General features: G+C 39.7%; 1 protein-coding gene across 1 annotated transcript; it reads left to right on the top strand.

Annotated features, from left to right (window-relative positions):
• The first annotated feature begins 1,873 nt into the window (after positions 1–1,873).
• On the top strand, positions 1,874–23,937 carry LOC140740977 (uncharacterized protein C16orf86 homolog). The gene is made up of 5 exons (XM_073070618.1): positions 1,874–1,984; positions 12,465–12,622; positions 20,592–20,815; positions 21,792–21,962; positions 23,590–23,937. Exons 1-5 carry the CDS (start codon positions 1,874–1,876, stop codon positions 23,760–23,762), a joined length of 837 nt encoding a protein of 278 aa, XP_072926719.1. The 3' UTR covers positions 23,763–23,937.

Raw genomic sequence — 23,937 nt, 5'->3', positions numbered from 1 at the left:
AAATATGAACGTGCTTTAGTGGGGTGTTGGCAAATATGAATGTGCTTTGGGGGTGTTGGCAAGTATGAAGGGGCTTTGGGGGGGTGTTGGCAAGTATGAAGGGGCTTTGGGGGTGCTGGCAAATATGAACGTGTTTCAGGGGGTGTTGGCAAGTATGAAGGGGCTTTGGGGGGGTGTTGGCAAGTATGAAGGTACTTTGGGGGTGTTGGCAAATATGAATGTGTTTTAGGGGGGTGTTGGCAAGTATGAAGGGACTTTGGGGGTGTTGGCAAATATGAACGTGCTTTAGTGGGGTGTTGGCAAATATGAACATGCTTTGGGGGTGCTGGCAAATATGAATGTGTTTTAGGGGGTGTTGGCAAGTATGAAGATGCTTTGGGGGTGCTGGCAAATATGAATGTGTTTTAGGGGGCTTTGGCAAGTATGAAGATGCTTTGGGGGGTGTTGGCAAATATGAAGGGGCTTTGAAGGGATGTTGGCAAGTATGAAGGGGCTTTGGGGGTGCTGGCAAATATGAATGTGTTTTAGGAGGTGTTGGCAAGTATGAAGGGGCTTTGAAGGGATGTTGGCAAGTATGAAGGGGCTTTGGGGGTGCTGGCAAATATGAATGTGTTTTAGGGGGTGTTGGCAAGTATGAAGGGGCTTTGAAGGGATGTTGGCAAGTATGAAGGGGCTTTGGGGGTGCTGGCAAATATGAATGTGTTTTAGGGGGCTTTGGCAAGTATGAAGGGGCTTTGGGGGGTGTTGGCAAGTATGTTGAGGCTTTGGGGGTGCTAGCAAATATGAATGTGTTTTAGGGGGCATTGGCAAGTATGAAGGGGCTTTGGGGGGTGTTGGCAAGTATGAAGATGCTTTGGGGGTGCTGGCAAATATGAATGTGTTTTGGGGCATTGGCAAGTATGAAGGGGCTTTGGGGGGTGTTGGCAAGTATGAAGATGCTTGGGGGTGTTGGCACATATGAATGTGTTTTAGGAGGCATTGGCAAGTATGAAGGGGCTTTGGGGGGTGTTGGCAAGTATGAAGATGCTTTGGGGATGCTGGCAAATATGAATGTGTTTTAGGGGGCTTTGGCATGCATGAAGGGGCTTTGGGGGGGTGTTGGCAAGTATGAAGATGCTTTGGGGGTGTTGGCAAATATGAATGTGTTTTGGGGGCATAGGCAAGTATGAAGGGGCTTTGGGGGGTGTTGGCAAGTATGAAGGGGCTTTGGGGGGTGTTGGCAAGTATGAAGGGGCTTTGGGGGATGTTGGCAAGTATGAAGATGCTTTGGGGGTGCTGGCAAATATGAATGTGTTTTAGGGGGTGTTGGCAAGTGTGAAGGGACTTTGGGGGTGCTGGCAAATATGAATGTGTTTTAGGGGGCATTGGCAAGTATGAAGGGGCTTTGGGGGTGTTGGCCAGTATGAAGGGGCTTTGGGGGGTGTTGTGCTATGAAAAGGTTGGGAACACTGCTCTGCCAGCTCAATTAGAAAGGACATGAGCCACAGGTGAAAATCACACCATTGCTTAGTCTAAACCCTATTGGTAGTAAATTGACCATACCAACTGTTTATGTTCATGTATGCATTCTATAACCACTTTTGCAAGGGTTCTTGAGAGAGAGTAATAAATACTGGCCTTGTCGGTATTCACATTCCTTGAATGATAGAGCAATGACGGTCTCATTATGTAAAGAAGATAAAGTAACCTGTCTGTAACAGTGAGAACAAACATGAGGGATAATTTGGGTTAAAAGGGACAGCTTTTGGAAACAGGAATTGCACGCAGTGTGGTACAGCATCATTACCCGGGTGCCGTTGGGCACGCTGCCGAACCCGCTGGTGACCGCTCGAGCGTCGTTGCCGCTGTTATCAACGGTAATACTACCAGAAACATGGCATCCACCGAAAGTAAATATGATTCCAGCCCGTGCAGAGCTCCAACGCCACAGTTCTTCACCAAACTGTCGGCGCTGTTGGAGAAACCAGAGGTGCGAGGCTTGACGGTGAGTAACTGCCGCCACGTCGCCACAGCAACCAGGCCTATCGCCTACCTCGGAGTCTGAACAGCTGCGTTCATCAATTCTCACAGGGTCCTGCGGTTCGCAGCGGCTCCTAATGCTTTTCTACCCAAGGTGTTTGCCCCAGGACAACATGGGCACCTTCCTAGGCACGGGCCATATTGGCAACTGGCAGTTACCCCTAAAAAGCAAAAACGATTCTATATTGAAGGTAGACTTCACAGTTTACGCCAATACAATTCATTCACAGCTGAACTTTCACCTTTGTTTTTATTATTTCAAAGGCTACAGTTGCCTTTGCGCTGCTGTGACAGACAGGTGATGTGTGGGATCAATATCAGGAAGTGGTATATCAAGCCCATGATTTTTCACTAACCCTTCTGATGATTCCCAATGATAAGTGCTCAGCTGAGACCTGGGCTTCATACTTTATTACTTTTACTTTAGTAATTACTTTTTAATTACTTTTAATTTAATTCCCATAAATTCATAAATTCTTGAATTCCAAGCCCAGTGTGAGATTGGATCTTCTTTCTCTGTCTCAATGTCCATTTCCTTGATTAGGACATTTCACCCTAGATTCCCAGAATTTGGGATATTATATTGCAGTTGAACAAGACAATGGTGAGGATGCATTTGGACTATCGTGTTCACTTTTGGTCACCTTGCTATAGGAAAGATGGCATTAGGCTGAAAAGAGTGCAGAGGAGATTTATAAGGATGTTGATTGGACTTAAGGCTAGAGTTATGGAGAGAGGTCAATGGGACTTCTTTCACTGGAACATAGAATGAAGGGTGATCTTATAAGGATGTATAAATTATGAGAAGCATAGATAGGGTATGTAATGTATGGATTATTTCTTTTAGAGCAATGACCCCCCCCCCCGCACCTTTAGCACTAGGTTTTGAGCTGTTGTCTACACATGCACATTGTTTTCTCTCTCTCTCTGCAATGTGAATACACCAGTTAAAGCCATCTCCCATGTGTGCTTTTATTTCATTGATACCTAGTTGTGCGCAGACACAACAAATTGGTGACAAGTACAAACCTGAATGTCAGAAAATATCACTAACTGCACCGACAGTTATGGCACGATAACAGGACGAAATAGTGAGAGTTAAACAGTACAGAGAGGGTCGTCACGGATACTAACAAAGATGTGAGTACAGTGCATAGCAACAGTGAAAGCCACGCTGAATTTAAAGTGAAAATAATGTGGTGATGGCTTCAGTCAGGAAAGTTGACAAATTTGATAGCACTAATGAAGGCTGGGAATCGTATGTCAGGAGGGTTGAACTGTATTGTTACGCAGACAACGTGGAGGAGCAAAACAAAAAGCTTCTTAGCTTAATGGGCCCAAAAACGTACAGTCTCTTACAGAACCCTGAAAAGCCAGCAAATAAGATGCTCGGCGAAATTGTTACAATTTTACGAAATCACTTGAGCCTAACCCACTGGTTTAGATTTAGATTTGACAAAAGGAACCAGTCAAAGGATGAAAGCATTTCTGAATACATTACAGAACTGCACAAACTTTCCCAGGTCTGTGACTTTAGAGATGGACTTCCTGATGCATCAAGGGACAGGCTTGTATGTGACGTGCATAGTCAAAGCACTCAAAAGAGGCTACTGTCCGAAAGAGACCTGACCTTAAACAGGCATTGACCATTGCAGTATCGTTACAGACTGTAGAGACTGCGGCAAAGGAAACAGTAGAACTACAGAAAAGGAGGTTAGAATGTAAAATGCACAAAATGTCCCTATCTGCACCCTATGTACAAAAAGACAAAGATGTTATCAATGTGGCAAATCCTCCCGTGAATCGAATGACTGTTGGTTCAAAATAAAAGTCTGCAGAAAGTGTCACAGACAAGGTCACATAGAGAGAGTGTTCAAGGCCAACAAAAAGCACAACTGAGTGAAAAGTCTCACACACAAAACCAAGCAAATGCATAAAGTGATCGAATGTAAAACAGAATTAGACAACATAGAGTCTGACAAAGGTGAACTGTCATGCCTAGGACTGCATAATATTATTGAAGCAGATCACAAAATCATCTGGATCATGATAGACGTGTCTGGTGTAAAACTGAAAATGGAGCTGGTTACAGGGACAGCTTTGACCATAATTCCAGAGGCTGACTACAACACTGTTTTCTAAGATACCATTGGAGAAGACCTCAGTGATGCTAAAGGCTTACACAGACGAGAAAGTGTTTCCCAAAGGCAAACTGAAAGTAAACATGGAGGCCAAATACAGCATACAGAAAAGCGGAGTGCCAGCACTTTTTGGATGTGAATGGTTGAGAAAACTAGACTGGCACTCAATCAAAGCTCTCAGTGTGACATCAACTGACAACTGCAGCCCACTAACCAGAGGCCGTCACAGCCACTTAATGCTAATCAGAAGGTGTTTGAGAAGGGAATAGATAAACGGATAAGACTTGGCCAAAATCTGTTCGGGATGCCAAAAAGATCAAAATGCAACCCCACAGGCAGTGTTACACCCATGGGAGTGGCTGTCTTCACTTTGGCAAAGAGTACATATTGACTTTGCTGGGCCATTCATGGACTCCATGTTCTTGAGTGCTGTGGATGCTCATTAAAAGTAGCCGGAGGTTATACCGATGAAGTCAACCACCTCAGCAAGACTGTCTCCACTCTGAGGACTATCTTCACCAGAAATGGCTTGCCAAAGCAAATTGTGAGTGACAATGGACCACAATACTCGTCAGAAGAATTCTGTCTGTTCATGAAGAAAAACAGCATCAGACATTTCAAGTTAGCTCCTCACCACCCAGCAATGAATGGGTCAGCCGAAAGGTTTGTCCAAATTTTAAAGAAGTCTATCTCTGTACAGCACAAGGTAGACAACTTCATTTTTGTATATCGAAACTCTGTTCATACAATGACAAGTCAAACACTGCAATGCTGCTTATGAACAGGAATCTGAGATGTTGCATAGACCTCCTGAAACCAGACCTCCTTAGGGAAGTACAGAATAAACAGTTCAGCCAGTTGCCAAATAAATCAGCAAGGAGCTTCCAGATTGGACAGGAAGTCCTAGCACACGATTACCAAGAAGACAATTGGACACCTGGTAGGATAGCTGCAAGAACTGGACCACTGATGCATGCAGTAGATGTTGGAAATCAGACATGAAGATATCATGCAGACCAGATGCTGGATGCTCAACTGAAGAACACACCCGAGTTGATTACATACAACAAGATGGACGAGGAAGGCAAATGCAATGTCAGTGTTCATTTCGCAAGCACTAGAATATTAAAGCAAGGATGTAATGCTGAGGCTTTATAATGCACTGGTGAAGCACTTGGAGTAGTGTGAACAGTTTTGGTCCTCTTATCTAAGCAAGGATGTGCTGAGATCAGAGAGGGTTCAGAGGAGGTTCATGAGAATGATTCCAGGAATGAAAGGGCTATCATATGAGGAGTGTTTGATGGCTCTGGGCCTGTACTCAATGAAATTGTCACAAGGGGACATGGAGACAGGACCCCAATGCAGGACGCAGGCACTGAAGTACTAGGGGCAGGACAGGAACAACTAAAGGATAGAACAAGATGGGGAGACCATGGCATGCAACAGTGATCCTGGAGTTCAGGGAGTTCATAGCAAAGGCAGGACCTTGGCTAGGCTAAAGGATGGGTCTATGGGACAAGGAATGCTGGGAGGATAGCCCCCTGGGCAGGCTGCATTACTTCTGGGCAGGGCCCAGCCAGGGCTTGGTCAGGTCACAGGGCACAACCTTATACAGGGGTAGGAAAGGGTCAGAGTCCCCCACCAGGCAACAGCAGTCCAGCCTGCTTACCCAACAGAGGCAAGGGATCAGAAGGGAGCTCAGTCCAGGGTGACTACAAGAACAGACTTACAGAACTAGATGATTAACAGTGTGTACTCCAAGCCAGGGTCAAAACAGGACAACCCCCCAACTAGACTCAGTCCCAGAGCCCCTATATATACACCTGCCAGCCGATAGGTCTCAGGTGCACCTCCTTAAGCCAATTTGGGCTTAAGGGTGAAAGAAGGGACAGCTACAAGACCCGGAGTCCACGGATCGGATCAAGACCTGGAAAGCGGGCTCCGGACTGGACCATAACAGAAATTTAGAAGAATGAGGGGTGATCTCATTGAAGCCTATCAAGTGTTGAAAGACCTAGATAAGATGGATGTGGAGAAGGTGTTTCTTATAGTGGATAAGTCTAGGACCAGAGGGCACAGACTCAGAATAGATGGATGCCATTTAAAATGGTGATGAGAAGGTATTTCTTTAGCCAGAGGGTGGTGAATCTGTGGAACTGGCTGCCACAGGCAGCTGTGGAGGCCAGGTCATTTGGTGTATTGAAGGTGGAGGTTGATTTTTGATTAGTCAGGGCATGAAAGATTGCAGGGAGAAGGCAGGAGAATGGATTTGAGAGGGAAAATGGATCAGCCATGATGAAATGGCACAGCAGACTCGATGGGCCAAATGGCCTAATTCTGCTCCCATCTCTTATAGCCTTATGATCTTTTCTAGAACATCTACCACTTCACTTTTAGTACCTGCCACAGTTTGTGATTTAAATTCTAGTTATAATAATTATACAGTCAATCATAAAGAAACTGACCACACTGTGTGGTGAGGGATAATTTAGACAATTGCATATTTAAATTTAATGGATAGCTGCAATATGTGCTCTGGGTTATAACACAATGAAGCACTCATTCTCTATGGAATCAATATAGACAAATTAGCTATGCATAACATATGCCTCCTCTGTTAAAAAGCGGATATGCGTAATTGTACAAGTTAGGAACTAAGTTAAAACTGTCAAATTTCTTTTACTTTATGTTTTTGCAGTTGACATGAGTGCCACTCTTGTTCCAGAAATGTAGGCAAGAATTAGAGAAATACTGTTGAAATGAACAATGAGTGATCTAATCAACTTCACAGCATGGGGCGGCTGTTGGTTTGATCCCTTGAAGCAATAGGGAATTTCTTTTTAAACTGATGCAAAGAAGAAATGGCTCACACTCTGTAGCCAATTTTGGCAGGTTCCCAGAGGCCTTCAAGCACAGGAATAAATACGTAGGTATTGATTCCACATCTCCTCAGTAGATTAAGGAATGAGATTTAGTTTGAACACACATAGCCAGCTAAATGATTTTTGCTTTGTAATATTCTAGAATGAAGTCAGTGTAGATCTGGCAGGGTGGTTGGTTTATCAGGACTGTCCTGCATTATATATATTATCAAGATGAGACTGTGGATTTACAACTGAAATTCTTCACCACCAAGTTTTAGAATTTCAGTGGGGATACCTGGTCCCGAGACAGGTAATTTTTGAAAGGGGGTATGGCCTTTTTGACTTCCCAAGAGTTAGGAGTGGAATTAAGATTGACTCGAATAGGCTGCTGTGTGATAGATTCAAACATTCTCACATACAGAATGAATTGTGAGCAGATCTATGAATCAGAATCAGGTGTAATATCACCAGCATATGTCATGAAATTTGTTAACTTTGCAGCAGCAGTACATAATAATAGAGGAAAAAATATGAAGTGCAGTAAATATATATAATAGTTCAATTAAATAAGTAGTGCAAAAACAAATAGAAATAAAAAATAGTGAGGTAGTATTTATGGGTTCAACGTCCATTCAAAAATCGGATGGCAGAGGGAAAGAAGGTGTTCCTGAATTGTTGAGTGTGGGCCTTCAGGCTTCTGTACCTCCTGTTGGTAGCAATGAGAAGAGGGCATATCCTGGGTAACGGGGGACCTTAATGATGGACACCGCCTTTCTGAGGCACCACTCTTTGAAGGTGTCCTAGATACTACGAAGGCCAGTGCCCATGATGAAGATGACTAATTTTACAACTCTCTGCAGCTTGCTTCAATCCTGTACAGTAGTCTCCCGCTCCGTTCCCCCCTTACCAGACAGTGATTCAGCCAGTTAGTATGCTCTCCACGATACATCTGTAGAGGTTTTCAAGTGTTTTAGGTGACAAACCAAATCTCCTCAAGTTCCTAATGAAATATAGCCACTGGCTTGCCTTCTTTATAGCTGTATCAGTAACTTCCAGCTGGGAAGAGGAACAACCTCAGGGATGATGTAATTTTAATCATCTTCTAAATGGGAACAAATCAAATTGTGGTAACGAAAGACAAATCTCTGTGCCACAGTGAAGTCATTGCCAGGTTACTCCTCAAATGCCTCCTCCTAATGGTCAAGGAGCTGCTTCTCATTCCATAGGGAGGATTCCGTCCATTTAGATACTCAATGGACATGTTGTTCACCACTCAATAACTCCAAGAAAATGCAAAGACCGGTACCTATCACTGTACATGGCCTCCAAACTAAAGCATTTTACTCCATCACATGGAACGGACTGTGGCAAATTTGGCTATGTACCTACTGAAATTTATCTCCATCAGTTTGCCTTACAATGGCGTGCAAATCATTATATCAACTACTCTGTGAAGACCAGTTTCAAAAAAGACTGTATCATTGCCCCGTCACTTTTCTCAGTCTTTCTCAGTGCAATGTTGCATCCGGCCTCCAACATAGGACCGTAAGTCATAGGAGCAGAAATAGGCTCTTTGGCCTATTGGGTCTGCTCTGCCATTCCATCATAACCGATCCATTTCCCCTCTCAACCCCATTCTCCTGCCTTCTCCCTGTAACCTTTGCTGCCTTGACTAATCAAGAAACTATCAACCTCCACTTGAAATATACTCAATGACTTTGCCTCCACAGCTGGCTATTCCTACCCAAAGAAATTCCTATTCTGAGGCTGTGCTCTCTAGTCTAGACACTCCCCCAGAAGAAACAACCTCTCCACCTCCATTCTATCTAAGACTCTGAATATTCCATAGGTTTCAATGAGACTCCCCCTTCATTCTTTTAAACTCCAGTGTGTACAAGCCCAGAGCCGTCAAAGCTCCTCGTACTTTCTTTCCTGGAATCATACTCATTAAGCTCCTCTGGAGCCTCTCCAATACCAGCACATCCAGATAAGGATGCCAGATAAGGGGCCCAAAACTTCTCACAATACTCCCAGTATGGTCTGACCAATGTCTTATAAAGCTTCAGCATTACATCTTTGCTTTTATATTCCAGTCCTCTTAAAATGAATGACATCATATTTGCAAGTTAACCTTAAGGGAATCTTGCACGAATCCTCCCAAGTCCCTTTCCACCTCTGATTTTTGAATTTTCAGTGCATCAGCACACCACATTGAGATTGAAGGAAAGGGTATCTCAACATCAGGCTTCAGGTCTGGCTCTCGGTAACAGTGATCCCCATCCCCCCTCTGTGCTTTGAGACTTGGGTTATTTACAGCTGTTTATTTTTAAGGCACTGGAAATACGCTAACGTAATACAGGTAGATCAGTACTTGATCAGTGGTGTATATTTAAGGAGTTATTTTACAACTATCAAGAAAAATATATTCCACTGAAGAAAAAAGGGTGTAAAAGAAAAAATAGTTATCCGTGGCTAAGTAAAGAAATAAAGCAAAGTATACAACTAAAAAGAAAGTTATATAAGGTAGCTAAATCTAGTGGGAAGATTGAAGATCGAGAAGCTTTTAAAGATCAGCAGCAAATAACAAAAAGATTGATTAAGAAGGGGAAGATAGATTATGAAAGTAAATTGGCGAAAAACATAAAAGCAGATAGTAAGAGTTTTTATAGTTACATAAAAAGAAAAAGGGTGGCTAAAGTAAATGTTGGTCCCCTAGAAGATGAGACTGGGAAATTAATGGTAGGGGACATGGAGATGGTGGAAACGCTGAACAAATATTTTGTATCAGTTTTTACAGTAGAGGACACTCAAAATATCCCAACACTGGATAAACAGGGGGCTCTAGGGGGAGAGAAGCTAACTACGATTCAAATCACCAAGGAAATGGTACTTGATAATTTAATGGGACTGAAGGTGGATAAATCCCCTGGACCGGATGGCTTGCATCCTAGGGTCTTAAGGGAAGTGGTGGTCGGTATTGTGGATGCATTAGTGATGATTTTTCAAAACTCACTGGACTCGGCAATGGTCCCGTCAGATTGGAAAAATGCTAATGTAACTCCTTTATTTAAAAAGGGCAATAGACAGAAGGCTGGGAATTATAGGCCAGTTAGCCTAACATCTGTGGTTGGCAAAATGTTGGAATCGATAATTAAGGAAACAGTAACAGGGCATTTGGATAAACATAGCTTAATAGGACAAAGTCAACATGGCTTTGTAAAAGGGAAGTCATGTTTGACAAATTTGTTGGAGTTCTTTGAGGACATAACATATAGGGTAGATAAAGGGGAACCAGTGGATGTGGTGTATTTGGACTTCCAAAAGGCATTTGACAAGGTGCCACACCAAAGATTATTACTTAAAGTAAAAAATCATGGGATTGGGGATAATATTCTGGAATGGGTGGAGGATTGGCTTTCTAACAGAAAACAGAGAGTTGGGATAAATGGTTTATTCTCAGACTGGCAGTTGGTGACTAGTGGTGTTCCGCAGGGGTCGGTGTTGGGACCCCAACTCTTTACAATCTATGTTAATGATTTGGAGAAAGGGACTAAGTGCAACGTATCGAAGTTTGCTGATGACACAAAGATGGGAGGGAGTGTAATGAGTGCGGAGGACATTGAAACCCTGCAGGGGATCATAGATAGGCTGAGTGATTGGGCAGACATTTGGCAGATGAAATATAATACTGACAAGTGTGAGGTCTTGCACTTTGGCAGGAAAAATAATAGAGCAAGTTATTATCTAAATGGAGAGAAACTGGAAAGTGCTTCTGTGCAAAGGGATCTGGGGGTCCTGGTGCAGGAAACACAAAAAGTTAGTAGGCAAGTGCAGCAGGTGGTCAAGAAGGCCAATGGAATGCTGGCTTTTATTGCTAGGGGGATGGAGTATAAGAACAGGGAGGTCTTACTGCAGTTGTACCGGGTATTGGTGAGACCACACCTGGAGTACTGCGTGAAGTTCTGGTGTCCGTATTTAAGAAAGGACATACTGGCTCTCGAGGCAGTGCAGAGAAGGTTCACTAGGTTAATTCCAGGGATGGGTGGGTTGACGTATGATGAGAGGTTGAGTAGATTGGGACTCTACTCATTGGAGTTCCGAAGAATGAGAGGCGATCTTATTGAAACATATAAGATTGTGAAGGGGCTTGATCGGGTGGATGCGGGGAGAATGTTCCCAATGTTGGGTGAAACTAGGACTAGGGGGCATAATCTTAAAATGAGGGGATGCCGTTCCAGGACTGAGATGCAGAGAAATTTCTTCACTCAGAGGGTAGTGGGGCTGTGGAATTTACTGCCCCAGAGAACTGTGGAAGCTACTACACTCAATAAATTCAAAACGGAGATAGACATTTTCCTGGATAAAAATGGCATTAGGGGATACGGTGAGCAAGCAGGTAAGTGGACATGAGGCTAGGTTTAGATCAGCCATGTGATCTCCTGGACCAGTTTTCGATAGCCTGGATGGGTCGGAGAGGAATTTTCCAGATTTTTTCTCCTCAATTGGCAGCTCGGTTTTTTTTACCCGGGTGATCACATGGGTTTGGGCGGGATGAATAATAAAATAAAATGGGCAGCATGGTGCCCTGTTGGTTGGCACTGTTGCCTTGTGGGATTCGGTGAAAACTAGAGTTAAGATTGGATCAGCCATGATCTTGTTGAATGGCGGAGCAGGCTTGAGGGGCCGATTGGCCTACTCCTGCTCCTATCTCTTATGTTCTTATGTTAACTATGCTGTTTTTGCAAAATCCTTCAAATTCACAAGAAGAACAAGTGAACTATTGTCAGTGTCTTCTATCAGGCTAACATCTCAAGTACTAAGGCCCTATTTAGTTGGCTACATTAGCATGCCTGACCATTCTATTCTGAGCTCTCTAATGGAAGGAGATGGTAGACAGAGAAAAAGATTCAAGAATCCCCTCAGAGCTTCCTTGAAGAAATGCAGCGTCCTTAGTTACTCCTGTGAACATCAAGCCCGTGGCGACTCAGAATGGAGTAGCATCTGGCATGGTATTGAGAACCATGCTGTTGGAGCACACAGAAGCCCTGAATAAGCACAAGCCATCTCACACCCATTCGTCCCATCAGCCTCTTTCTGTTCAATTTGTGGAAGAGTCTGCAATTCTCACATAAGCCTCGGAGCACACAGAACTAGAGTGCAAGCAAGTCTACGTAGATCTGAGGGACTGCCTCAGAGAAAAAAATGGAGGAAATGTCAACATTTTCGGTGTACTGTCTGAGTTTCAAGTTGTGGGTAATTTACAGATAGCAAGTTGAAGTAAAAATGACAGCCTTTCAAAGATTAAGGTTTTTGTTTTTTGTACTTTGAATACAAAACTCGAGTATTGTACTTCAGTAGAGACATATGTCACATACCAAAATTTACCCTTTGTTTAGGGAAAAAAAAGTAAATTTGTTTTGCTGTTATCATTCTGTTTCAGTGGGATGAGAAAGGAAAAGTAATTCTCGTGAATGCAAAGATCTATGAAGAGGAAATTAATATGTGTGGTGAGCTTCTGCCTGAGCTAAGGAACTATCAGAGTATGTCCATGCTTCACAGCCTACTGTGTACTTATGGATTTAAAAAGAAGATGGCAAAGTAGGTTATTGAAGGGACTGATTGTCAAAATAAAAGTGTAGTTTGGATAGCAAAGTAACTGAACAACGAAACTAGATATTATACAGTTTTTTACAATTGACTTTTCATAACATTTCTAAAAAAATCCTGTTTTAGCTTTCTTCAACAAATTTCTTGCACAATGATTACAACAGCAGGAACATCCATTCTAGTAATTATTCCAAATTTTATAAAGTAAAATTAAAATGGTTATGCAATGAATTAGCTCAACTGAATATCTTTGGTTATTAATATCTTCTTTGACTACCGTTTACCTATAACAACTGCACAGAGCCAATTTTTATAAACTATAAATATTATTTATTGTATTCACTTTTTTAAAAATAAAAATATGTTCTTAAAATAGAATTTTAACAGTGGAGAAAACATCTCCATTCACAGGATGATCATAATAGGATATTGGAATTTACTTTTAACTAAACAGAGTATGTGCTTATTTTTTATAAAAGGTTGCTAATCATTTTCAACGATGTAGACAAGACAGATTTAACATATCCAATTTTTTTGTCTACCTGTACTCTTATTACACAGATATTATTAACATACTCATTCTAAATTATTTATGCTGTTATTAAAATAACGAAACATACAAGAATGGTGCAAACTTCCAGAATATAGCTCCAAGCACCAGTTTACATTGTAGCAAATTTAGCAGAAAATATCTTTGAGAGCCACAGTTATGTGAGAAATACAATTGAATAAAAAACTTGAGCTCTTACTGGTAATTTACAGAATCCATAGAGTGGAAATAATGAAAATGAAAGCAAGACCTTGAATGGTAAGATGAAGGGAGAGAGTGTCCATGAGACAGATATAAGGAATGTAAACTAGAAAGAATATAGATAGAGAGGAGCAGGATTTTGAAGCTGGGATTTTGTCATAGAAATAATAAAAGGCACAGCCATGGACAAATAACAAAACTAAAGGCACACTACTGTCAAGAAAATTCATTATCAAAATATTTCTCAAAATTACTGCATTGTGATATACAATTGTCTTCATTCTATCCACATTAGTATAAATAGCAAAGAAAAATTAAAAATGATTACATGACCATCTTCAAAAAAACCTTTTTAGTAAAACACAAATAATGACATTATAAAACCATTTATGCTTTGAGGTAATTACAGATCATTCTCCAGAGCCCCTTTAATCTCTGTGCTATAGCTGAAACATGACCTGTAAGTATGCCAGCATATTTTTGTGTATATCTTACACAGTAAACTTAAATATAATTAACTTGGACATCTCTCCAGCTGTAGAATATGCTTCCCAGCCATCTCTTAATGAATGTTCAAATTAGATATATTTTTCTAACTACATTAGGGTTATACTTTTAAGAAAATTATAGCCATATTATTGACATAAAGCTTTCTAATAAATTAGAATACATTTGTTCTACATTAGTAGATATAACTTGATTTCTGCACAATTGATCAAATCTGATACAGCATGATTTATGTTGTTTGAATTTTGATGTTGTAATTGTCATTATTTATAATATGAATCCAAAAGTCCAATGTAAAATGCCTATAAGAATTATTAGTAAATTATGTTACAGTATAAGTTTTATAGATCCAAGTTATTTTCCTGCACTAAGTGCAAGATTCTATTAACCACAATTCACGTTCATATGGTAGCATTACTGTAACTTGTCAATGACTTTATAAACCCATTTTTGCAATAAAAAGTAATGTTTTTATTCAATAGGGTAAGTGGTATACGGTGCAGGTTGTAGCTGTTTAAATGCACCATCAGATTAATGACATATTGTTTATACCAAAGCTTTCATGAATGCCAGGTTGGTTATTGTGAGCTCAAAATCATTATGAATTTCCTTCAACCTGGATTAATGGGTACCACTAGAAACTAGAACAAAATATTTCTGTATCTGGAGTGCAAGAAAATTCAATGTGTGGTTCAGATTACTGGCTAGTCACAGAGTGCTCTGTGCTTTCCCTTATTGACAATCCTGGAGTCTCTGCTGTGAATATTTGCTTTGGGGTTATTTATCTGCCTCAGTTTTAAAATTGGTGCACATGTCGTGCAGTGGAGAATAAGGCCAGGCAATTCTTCAGATGTTCAGTTGAAGCAGAAAGACATTCACTTTTTTCATTACAGAATATGTGAATATTGTGCAAAGATTGAGGATATTCTCCCCCCCCCCCCAAACAAAAAGATTCTGGTGGTTGAATAAGATGCCAAAATCACTGCCTCAGTCCACCTTTTATATGTCCACTGATCCTGCAGAATAAACCGAGCCAATAATCTGCCAGGGTAGCAAAGAGGGATTGTAGGAGATGCTAACCCATAGTTGTATGGAGAAAAGGAGAATCTCTTTCTGTTTCAATTGGTCACCGCCACTGTGACAACTGGAAGGAAAAGTGCCTGACCACCTGCGCTTTTCCAGAATTTACTGAGATCTAAACATAAAATAAACAGATAATTACAAATCAAGGATTCAGAGCATCAGGTAAAATACATCGTACAATGTTAAAATCGTTGAATTGAAATGAGCAAAAATATTTTCATTCCACTTTAAACTTGCAAGGTGCAAAATAATGTTATTAATGTTTTAAAGGAATATCCCGTATCAACAACAAGCAGCCTGCTGGAGGAACTCAATACTGGTGTAGGATTTGAACCAAAAACATGGACAATTTATTTCCTCTCACCGATGCTGCTCGACCCACTAAGTTCCTCCAGGAGATTGTTGCTCCAGATTCCAGTTTTTGCAGTCTCTTGTGTCTCCCGTATCAACAAGATTCAATACATAAATATCGTAGAAAAAAGGCAAAATTTTTAACGACAGACAGAATTGTAGCCCTGGAGTCCAGTGTAACAAGGCTCTTTCCCAAAGAACCCCGATAACTCAGGCAAAAACAGATTTGCGTGCTATGTCAAATGTAAAACCTAATTTTGGAAAGGCGAATGGAATGCTGGTTTTACTTAAAAGGAAAATGAAATATAAATGTGGAATGTCTTACTCCAACATTACAGGACATTAGTGAAGCTACTTTTAGAGTACTTTGTACAGTTTTCATCTCCTTATTTAAACAAACGTAATTAGAGGTGGCTTACTAGGGCAGTCGCAAGTATTGAGTAAAGAGAACTTGAAAACTTCAAAATGACGTAAACAATCAAGAAATTTAAAATTTGTATTCAAAATAGTAAAAACGTCAAAATAAGTACATAATTAAAAGCAAAATATTATTTTAAAATAAGGACTTTCCCCTTCTTAAACCTTTATCCAACAAATCACATTAAAGTTAGTAGAATTTTCGCTCCAGCGTTAGAACTGCGATTCAGATTCTGGGAGTAAACCTCAGTGGCAACTAATGGGACGGCCATCAATAGCCAGCTAGATCTGTTCCGCTGTCTCCTATTTTCTGACCCCAGAATGAGTTTAGATAATGAAAAGAAATAAACGAGTAGAGAAAAAAATTGAGATTAAAAATTTTTATGGTCATAATGTGTAAATGTTATTTGTCCTCACCAGCCATGCCCGGTTTATGGAGCTTTTCCAGCATCAGCAGTATTTTCCTTTTTATTGAAACGAAATGTAGGTTTTAGAACTTCTCTAAAAATAAACTGTTGTGAAAATATATTTTAAAAACGTAAAGCTACAGGCGTCGTCTATCTACCCCAGTTGGGTTTCTCTTTCACGCACTAGGTTTAGACATGCTGCCGCTAGATGGCGTTGCCTACGTTACTAATGTTAGAATGGGAGTAAATTACTCTGGAAAGCAAATTTGTTTCAAATGTGTTGCTTCCTCAGATTTTTTTGGTTATAATAGCTTGAAGCTGAACACAAATATAATTTCACACTCCTTGTAGCACGTAGGAATTTGGAGAAACAAGAAATTAACTTGTATTGAATATAATGCGTTTAATTACATAGCAGTGCTGACGCTTTACAATTGTCCTGTTGATGATTTTCGTTTGTACCCAGTGTCTGAGGCTTCTCGCTTACGTGTCCAGGACAACAAAGATTTTGCTTTCTGAATACTTTTGGGTGTATCCTACGGATTCTAGTTTGCTGATCATGAAAATCACCATGAAGTTTCACTACCGCACACCATATTTTTGAAATCGTCTGTATTTGTTATTTTAAATCATAATTCAAATCAATTAAAATGTTGCTCACAATGTAAGCTGGAAAGGTTTCTATCTGGTCCAGGCATGTCTGGGCATGCACAGGCAGGGCAGGTTTTAGAAAAGCTATAAAAACATCAAGCACACACTATCTTGTCTTGTCCGTACTGCACCAGCCGCCGCCACTGGGCCCGACACCTTGACTGTTCGTTTCCACGGATGCTGCTGGGCTATAAACGTGCCGTCCCTCAGGCATGCAGTTGTAATTTAAATCGCGGTGTTTAAGAGCAGCGACTTGAAAGTTTTACTATCAGCGGCTGATTGAATGTGTGGCGGCAGGGAATTCCAAACTGGAATGGTTCTAGGGTACAGTGAGTAGCGGTCTTGTAGTTCAGGGATTGGTTTTGTCGGGTTGCTGGTCTGTTATTCTAGTTACACAAAAGGTGACTAATGTTGGATGGAGTTAATGAATGAGTTTCCTTGTAGACTGTAGTAAGCCTGGCTATTGTGCGGAGTCTTTGGAGGGTATCCCATTTGAGGTCGAGAAGCATATCTGTAACACTACTGGTTTTACTATAATCACTGGTTACAAACCTGGCAGCTCTTCTCTGGACTTTCTCAAGTTTATTGATCTGAATGGCTTGGTAGGGATCCCAAATGGCACTACAGTATTCACGTCTTGGATGGACAAGAGTTTTATAAGCAATTTCTTCTGTGGTTTTTGAGCAATTCTAAAAGTTATGCCATAGAAGGCCAAGGAATTTGTTGGAACTTGAAATGGTTTGGTTGATGTGTTTTGCCCAGCTAAGGTTATCTGACAGCTCAATGCTCAAGTAGGGGTGATATTTTACTTACTGAATGCAGCATTTCCCATGAAGTACTGATGATGGTAAAAAAAATTTCTTGGGGGTCATTCTCATAATGTAGCACTTTGAGATGTTAAATTTCATCTGCCAGGAGGACTCCCACTTGCACAGCCAGTTAATGTCTTGTTGAAGGGTATTGCAGTCATTTGGAGAATTTAGGGGTCTGTACAGAATCAGGTCATTTGCAAACAGTCTAACTTCAGATGTAACACAAGTTGGAAGGTCATTTATATAGGTTAAAAAAAGTAGTGGGCCCAAGACATTGCCCTGTAGTACTCCCGAAAGCACTGGACAGCTGGATGCGGATTGCCCGTCGATTAATACCTTCTGGTGCCGTTTAGTTAGAAAGCTTTTGAAAGGACACTGTTCTATGCATTGTGTGTACATGGATATTGGTGTGTGATCACATGGATGCGCATGCATCAGGTTATTTGTGACAGCAACATGTCTCGCCAATGTTCCAACAGCCGCGATACCTTCTGTTATATTTGTAACAAGTATACGTTTAATTCTCAAAGACGGAGCATGACTCCTCTTATTAAGAAAGGCTATGAGCTCTACGTTGGGTGTAGAATTGGTGACCAAGACAAAGAACACCTGGGCTCCTCATATTTGTTGCACCAACATGCAGTGTCGATCTTAGAGCTTGGCTCAGAAATACAAGGAAGTCAATGATATGGCCAGAGCAGATCTGTCTGCTACTTCTGTCTGACTTCTCTGCTAAAAACATGGTATCTATTGAATACTGTAATTTCCCTTCCGCCATGAGATCTGTGCCACATGATGATAGTCTTACAGTACTAAAGTCACCAGAGATATGGAGTCTGGAGGAGGCAGACGAAGATGCCATGATGCATTAGCCAGGAATTGAAAATGACCCTGTTACTGATAGATTTGGAACTCTTTATATCGAGTGAACCTCATCTGATAACTCAATCTGAGTTAAATGACCTGGTCAGTAACTTGTTCAAGACTGCAAGGATAGAATCTCGTCACCAGGCACAAAAATTTCCGTGAAGGATTTTGATATTTGAGACAGATGTTTCCCAAGTAACTGATGCCAAGATTAAGGAAGGCAGTTTTGTTGGTCCATAAATCAAACAGGCCATCAATGACGAGCAATCCGAATAACTTCTAGTGAGACCACAGAAAATCACATGGAAGGCATTCAAGGGTGTTTTAAAAATTTTTTGGCAAGTACAGAGCACCAAACTACATGTAGCTAGTTGACAACATACTTCAAGCATGCAAAACCATGAAATGCAAAATGTCATTAAAAATTCATTTTCTGCATTCCCATTTAGACTTCCCGGCAAATCTTGGCACTGTCAGTGACGAGCATGGTGAAAGGTTTCACCAGGATATTGCGGTCATGGAAAAACGGTATCAGAGCAACTAGAATTGGCTTTGACTTCTAAGTACCTCTGAGCCAAGCTCTAAGATTGGCAGCATTCCTGCCATGCAGCATCCACCCTGCCTAAGCTAGCCCACGCATACCTGGACAAGATAGAAAACCTTTCCGCTTACATTGTGGGCAACGTTTTAATTGATGAATTGGAATAAATATAGACAACTTTAAAAAATGGTGCATGTTAGGGAAATTTGTATTTTTGTATTTTCATGATCGACAGCCCAATATCCATCATTGGAGGTGGTTCAAAGAAGGATTACTAACTTGAACAGGTTTGGTTTGGGCTTGTACTCAGTAGATCTTATATAGTAACACGTTAGATCCTTAGGTGGCTATACAAGGTAAGTAAAAGGCATAGTCTCAGAATAAGGAGAATGGAATAAAGAGGAAATTCTTCTCTCAAAGGGTTCTTTATACTTTAAATTGTTACATCGCTCCAGAAAGTCATGGAAGCAGAATTTTTGAATATATTCAAAACTGAGATTAATTTTTTAAATCAGTAAGAGAATCTAGGATTATGGGAATAGGCTAGGAAAAAGAACTTAAGGAATGTTGGCTGAGGCCTGATTTATTAAAAGGTAAGAGAAGGTTTGAGCAGCTGAATGGCCTCCTCTTTTTCTTGTGGCCAATAACTTTTTCCACAGATGTTGCTTGACCTGATGAGTATTTCCAAAATATTTCATAGTTCCTGCAGATTTGTAAAGAATGCTTTTTATGCCATTATGATGTTGGCTAAAATTGAACCCTATTATCCAGTACTGACTGGTGGCATTTAAAATTAATTTAAATTTCTTGCTTTTATGAGTGGCACAAATTTGACTGTTTTATGTAATCTGCCTTATCAGCTGTACTATAACTTTAAATTACTAATTCAATAGATACATTATTACACAAGTAATTAATTATCCAACCATCAGCCACCTTTGGAGAGTGATTTTGAACTTCAGGTCAATGATTTTTGAACTTAATTGGAAAATATTAGCGACAGCACATGTTAAACATGTAAATTTGAAACATCCCAAATATCAAGAATATTGAAATCTCACTATGCAACTATTAATTGTGATTTGATATGTCACCAAAAATCCTTTCTACCTTTTTCGTGGGACATTCAGAAGCCTTATTATATTATCTCAGTATGCTTAGCTCTAGTTATCTAAAACCCTCAAATAATTAGTTTAAACTTCAAACTTTGTAATCCATTGTAAATATTTAGTACAGCAGCACACAAAGTAACAAATTACTTATTTTTGATCCAAAATTATGAGTAATCGCATGCCCATATTGCTATAAATTTGTTGTTTAGGAATAAAGATGAGCAATTAATTTAAACATTTGTCACAGAAATTCATTAAAAGCAAAATAATTTAGACCAAATGCATGTTACTCATTGGACTCCACAGATGCATTATAACGCTAATAAATAAAAGGCAAGATAGATATCATAAAATGATGAAAAATATAAAATCTTCTTGACATTTAACCTTTCTCATGATTTCCCATTAGATACATTCAAGTTATTTAATAAATTGCATTAATTTTTTGCCTGAAATTTTAGGGCCAGTGCAGAAGTTCATGTCTTCCAACACCCGGATTTCACAAGGCAGAACTCATACAAAGATCTTGAGAGCGAAAGCAGTAAACCTGATCTTTCAGCAGTTGCTTTACAGCAGAAGAGATCCTTTAAGAAAAGGAGACGCGATGATGGGAAGGTGCTGCCAAGTAATACAACAGTCTCTCCAAAAACATCTACAGCATCTCTAGAAAACAGCAACAAAATATGTAAGACAAATTAACAACTATTAAGGGTTTTTAATTGAAGGCTGAAGAAAGCTACAGGTATCAAAGGAATTAATATGTCAATTGAGTAAACCAAAATAAACTGTAGTTCAATGGTAACATCAGTGATATAACCATATAACAATTACAGCACGGAAACAGGCCATCTCGGCCTTTCTAGTCCGTGCCGAACGCTTACTCTCACCTAGTCCCACTGACCCGCACTCAGCCCATAACCTTCCATTCCTGTCCATATAACCTATCCAATTTTTTTTTAAATGACAAAATCAAACCTGCCTCTACCACTTCTACTGAAGCTCGTTCCACACAGCTACCACTCTCTGAGTAAAGAAGCTCCCTCTTGTGTTACCCCTAAACTTTTGCTAAACTAAAATAAAATGTACGTCTCATCTCTGCCCGGTGTCCTGTCAAACATTAGAAAAAGTCACAACAGACAACTTGAATTCTATTTACAGGACCTTGTTATGTACAAATTTTATACCATGATTCTCACATTGGAACAGTGCCTCCATTTCAAAATTCATTTTTGAATGTAAAAATGCTTTGAGATATGCAGAGGTTGTGAAAAATATTTTATAAATGCAAGTTTCTTTGTATAAAATTATCCAAAGATATATCATTACAAATTCTTACAGTACAAGGGGTTGTCATTTGACCTTACAAGTCTCCTACATTCTATTATAAACAAGTTGCTTCTCAGAGGGTTAGATTTATGGAAGATAGCTTATTTTGGTAGTCAATTCATCTACCTGCATTGTTTATCAAAGTTTATATGACAAAACATTTACTTACATAATATTTGCTGGAACTCAACAATCACTTTTCTATCAGTGTAAGTAGTTCTCAAGATTAATACAAGTTAAGAGCCTTAAGCATAATATTTTATTTACTTTACTAAACCTTGCAAATTTTAAATGTGATTTTTGGTTTGCTTCATGTGCAATTCTCTTTTTTATAGTGCCTGCAGGAAAACATCGGAGAACATTGTACCAATACATAAATTTTGATAACCCAGAATTTAACATACTTACTACAGTTGAAAGTGATGTAGACCAGACTATACAGGAAAACATTAGTGAAAGCAAACCAAAAGCAACCATTCTAAGCCAAGAAACAACTCAACCAGCAGGTAATTCATCATTCACATATACACAGTTCAATTTTATACATTCTTATCTAAAGAATAACCTTTCTCTGTGCCGTCGTCATCAAACTCTTAGCTAGCCAGATGGAAATAGCCAGATTGGATAGTTGAACTGAGACATTAAATCAGGTTCTGTGATACAAAATAGAATCTCAGATTCTGCCAAGTGCTGTCTTTGGAGGTGGTGTTACAGTAGGTGAAAAGAAGCTTCCCAACTGTAATGATGCAAGGCAACAATGAGGATAATTGTTTTAGGTGTAATGTATCACTATAAATCATAAAATGCTGTAAATAATTTACTGGATTCTAATGCATTGTGCATACATGGCTTCCAGAAAAACTCTGTGGTCTCCAAAAGAACAGAATATTTTCATGGCAGTCTAGACCAGAGTAATTTCAATACTGTGATACTTTAAATAATGTGTACGGGTATTTGCTGTATCTCAGGCCTCATGCATCTTCTTTACCTTTACACCAAAGTTTATTGCTGGTTGTCAAACGTCAGAGGAAATATCCATATTTCATAGGAATGTAACATTTTCATTAAAGAGCAACACAACTACTAATACAGGTTAATGAAATCTGATTTCATATTAGTACAGTATTTCTGTTCATATCATGGCTTGTACCATTCTCAGGTTCATCAATCAATAACAATGCTTTTATTTCATCTGATCTTGCAGTCAGCATGACTTTAACTTAATAGCAGGATACAGATTTTTTTATAAATTGTTTTCATCCAGTCATTTCAAAATATTTCACATTTACAGGAAGTATAGCATCATTCCATGGTTAAAAATCTTCACATCAATGCCAGGAATGATTTAGATTTCAAGCCTAGATTAGTTGAAACATAGTTTAGCTGTTTTTTTTAGAGCCTTATTGACTCCACAGCTATAAGGTGAATACATCCCTTAATTGCTTTAAGATAGCCAGCTTCACATAAAAAGCCAATTGCAAGTATGCTACACGCATATAAATATTTAGTTTCCTTTTTGTACTGGCAAAGGAAGTAGTTTTCAAACAAGTCACATTTAGGAAAATCCACCCAAACAAGTATCTACTACAGTATATGATTTATATGCATAGTAATCTATACTGGGTGGTCACTTTATTAGGTACAGTAGTGGAACCTGGAGTGGTGATCTACTTCCAGGTGTGATGGGCTGTACATTCAGAGATGTACACGACTGTTGTAACACATGGTTATTTGAGTTACTGTGCCTTCCTGACAGCTTGAAATAGTATGGCTATTCTCCTCTGACCTCTCATTAACAAGGTGTTTTCACATTATTCTTTGTAAACTCTAGAGACTGTTGTGTATGATAATCCCAGGAAATCAGCAGTTTCTGAAATAATCAAATCACTCCATCTGGCAGCAACAATAATGCCATGGTCAATGTCACATAGATCACATTTCTTCCACATTCTGAACTTAACTTCTTGTCCATATCTCCATGCTTTTACGCATGAGTTGTTGCCAAATGATTGGCTGATTAGATTTTTGCATTAGAGGTGTACCTAATAAACTGGCCACTGAATGTATGTGCCAAAGAATAAGACAACGAATAAAAAAGTTTGCTTAATAAAGTACCTGATTTTATATTTACAGGTCATGAAAGCAAAGAGGAGTCCCTTTTACGCACTTCACCAAGTTTGTCTCTAGGTACGCCAGAAAAGTCAGGGCTCAACAAATCTTCACAAGTCTCTCTGGATATAAATAAGATGCTTAGTATTTGTGCAGCTCCTTTGGTACCTCCACTTTCTCCACAGCCAAAATGTTAATAAGCAAGAAGAATTAAAATAACCTGTAAGTTCCTCTTCTTGAACATTTAATTTGTAAAATCACCTTGGTAATTACAAATCAATCTGCAACTGTAGCAATAACAGACAGAATTTGAGAGGCATGCAAACATGTTTCAAAGCGTTATAAAGTGGACAGAAAGACTTCAAAGCACAA

The sequence above is a fragment of the Hemitrygon akajei genome, chromosome 17 (genome assembly GCF_048418815.1).
Source record: "Hemitrygon akajei chromosome 17, sHemAka1.3, whole genome shotgun sequence".
Classification (NCBI taxonomy): domain Eukaryota; kingdom Metazoa; phylum Chordata; class Chondrichthyes; order Myliobatiformes; family Dasyatidae; genus Hemitrygon; species Hemitrygon akajei.
Note: the sequence above shows the minus strand (reverse complement) of the source record. Positions and strands in the feature narration are given on the sequence as shown.

Excerpts from the sequence above, each read along its gene's own strand:
- LOC140740977 (XM_073070618.1), top strand. The coding sequence starts at position 1,874 with ATGGCATCCACCGAAAGTAAATATGATTCCAGCCCGTGCAGAGCTCCA. Across the intron at positions 12,623-20,591 it reads TTTAAAAAGAAGATGGCAAA|GGCCAGTGCAGAAGTTCATG; the intron begins GTAGGTTATTGA and ends CTGAAATTTTAG. Across the intron at positions 21,963-23,589 it reads AGAAACAACTCAACCAGCAG|GTCATGAAAGCAAAGAGGAG; the intron begins GTAATTCATCAT and ends TTATATTTACAG.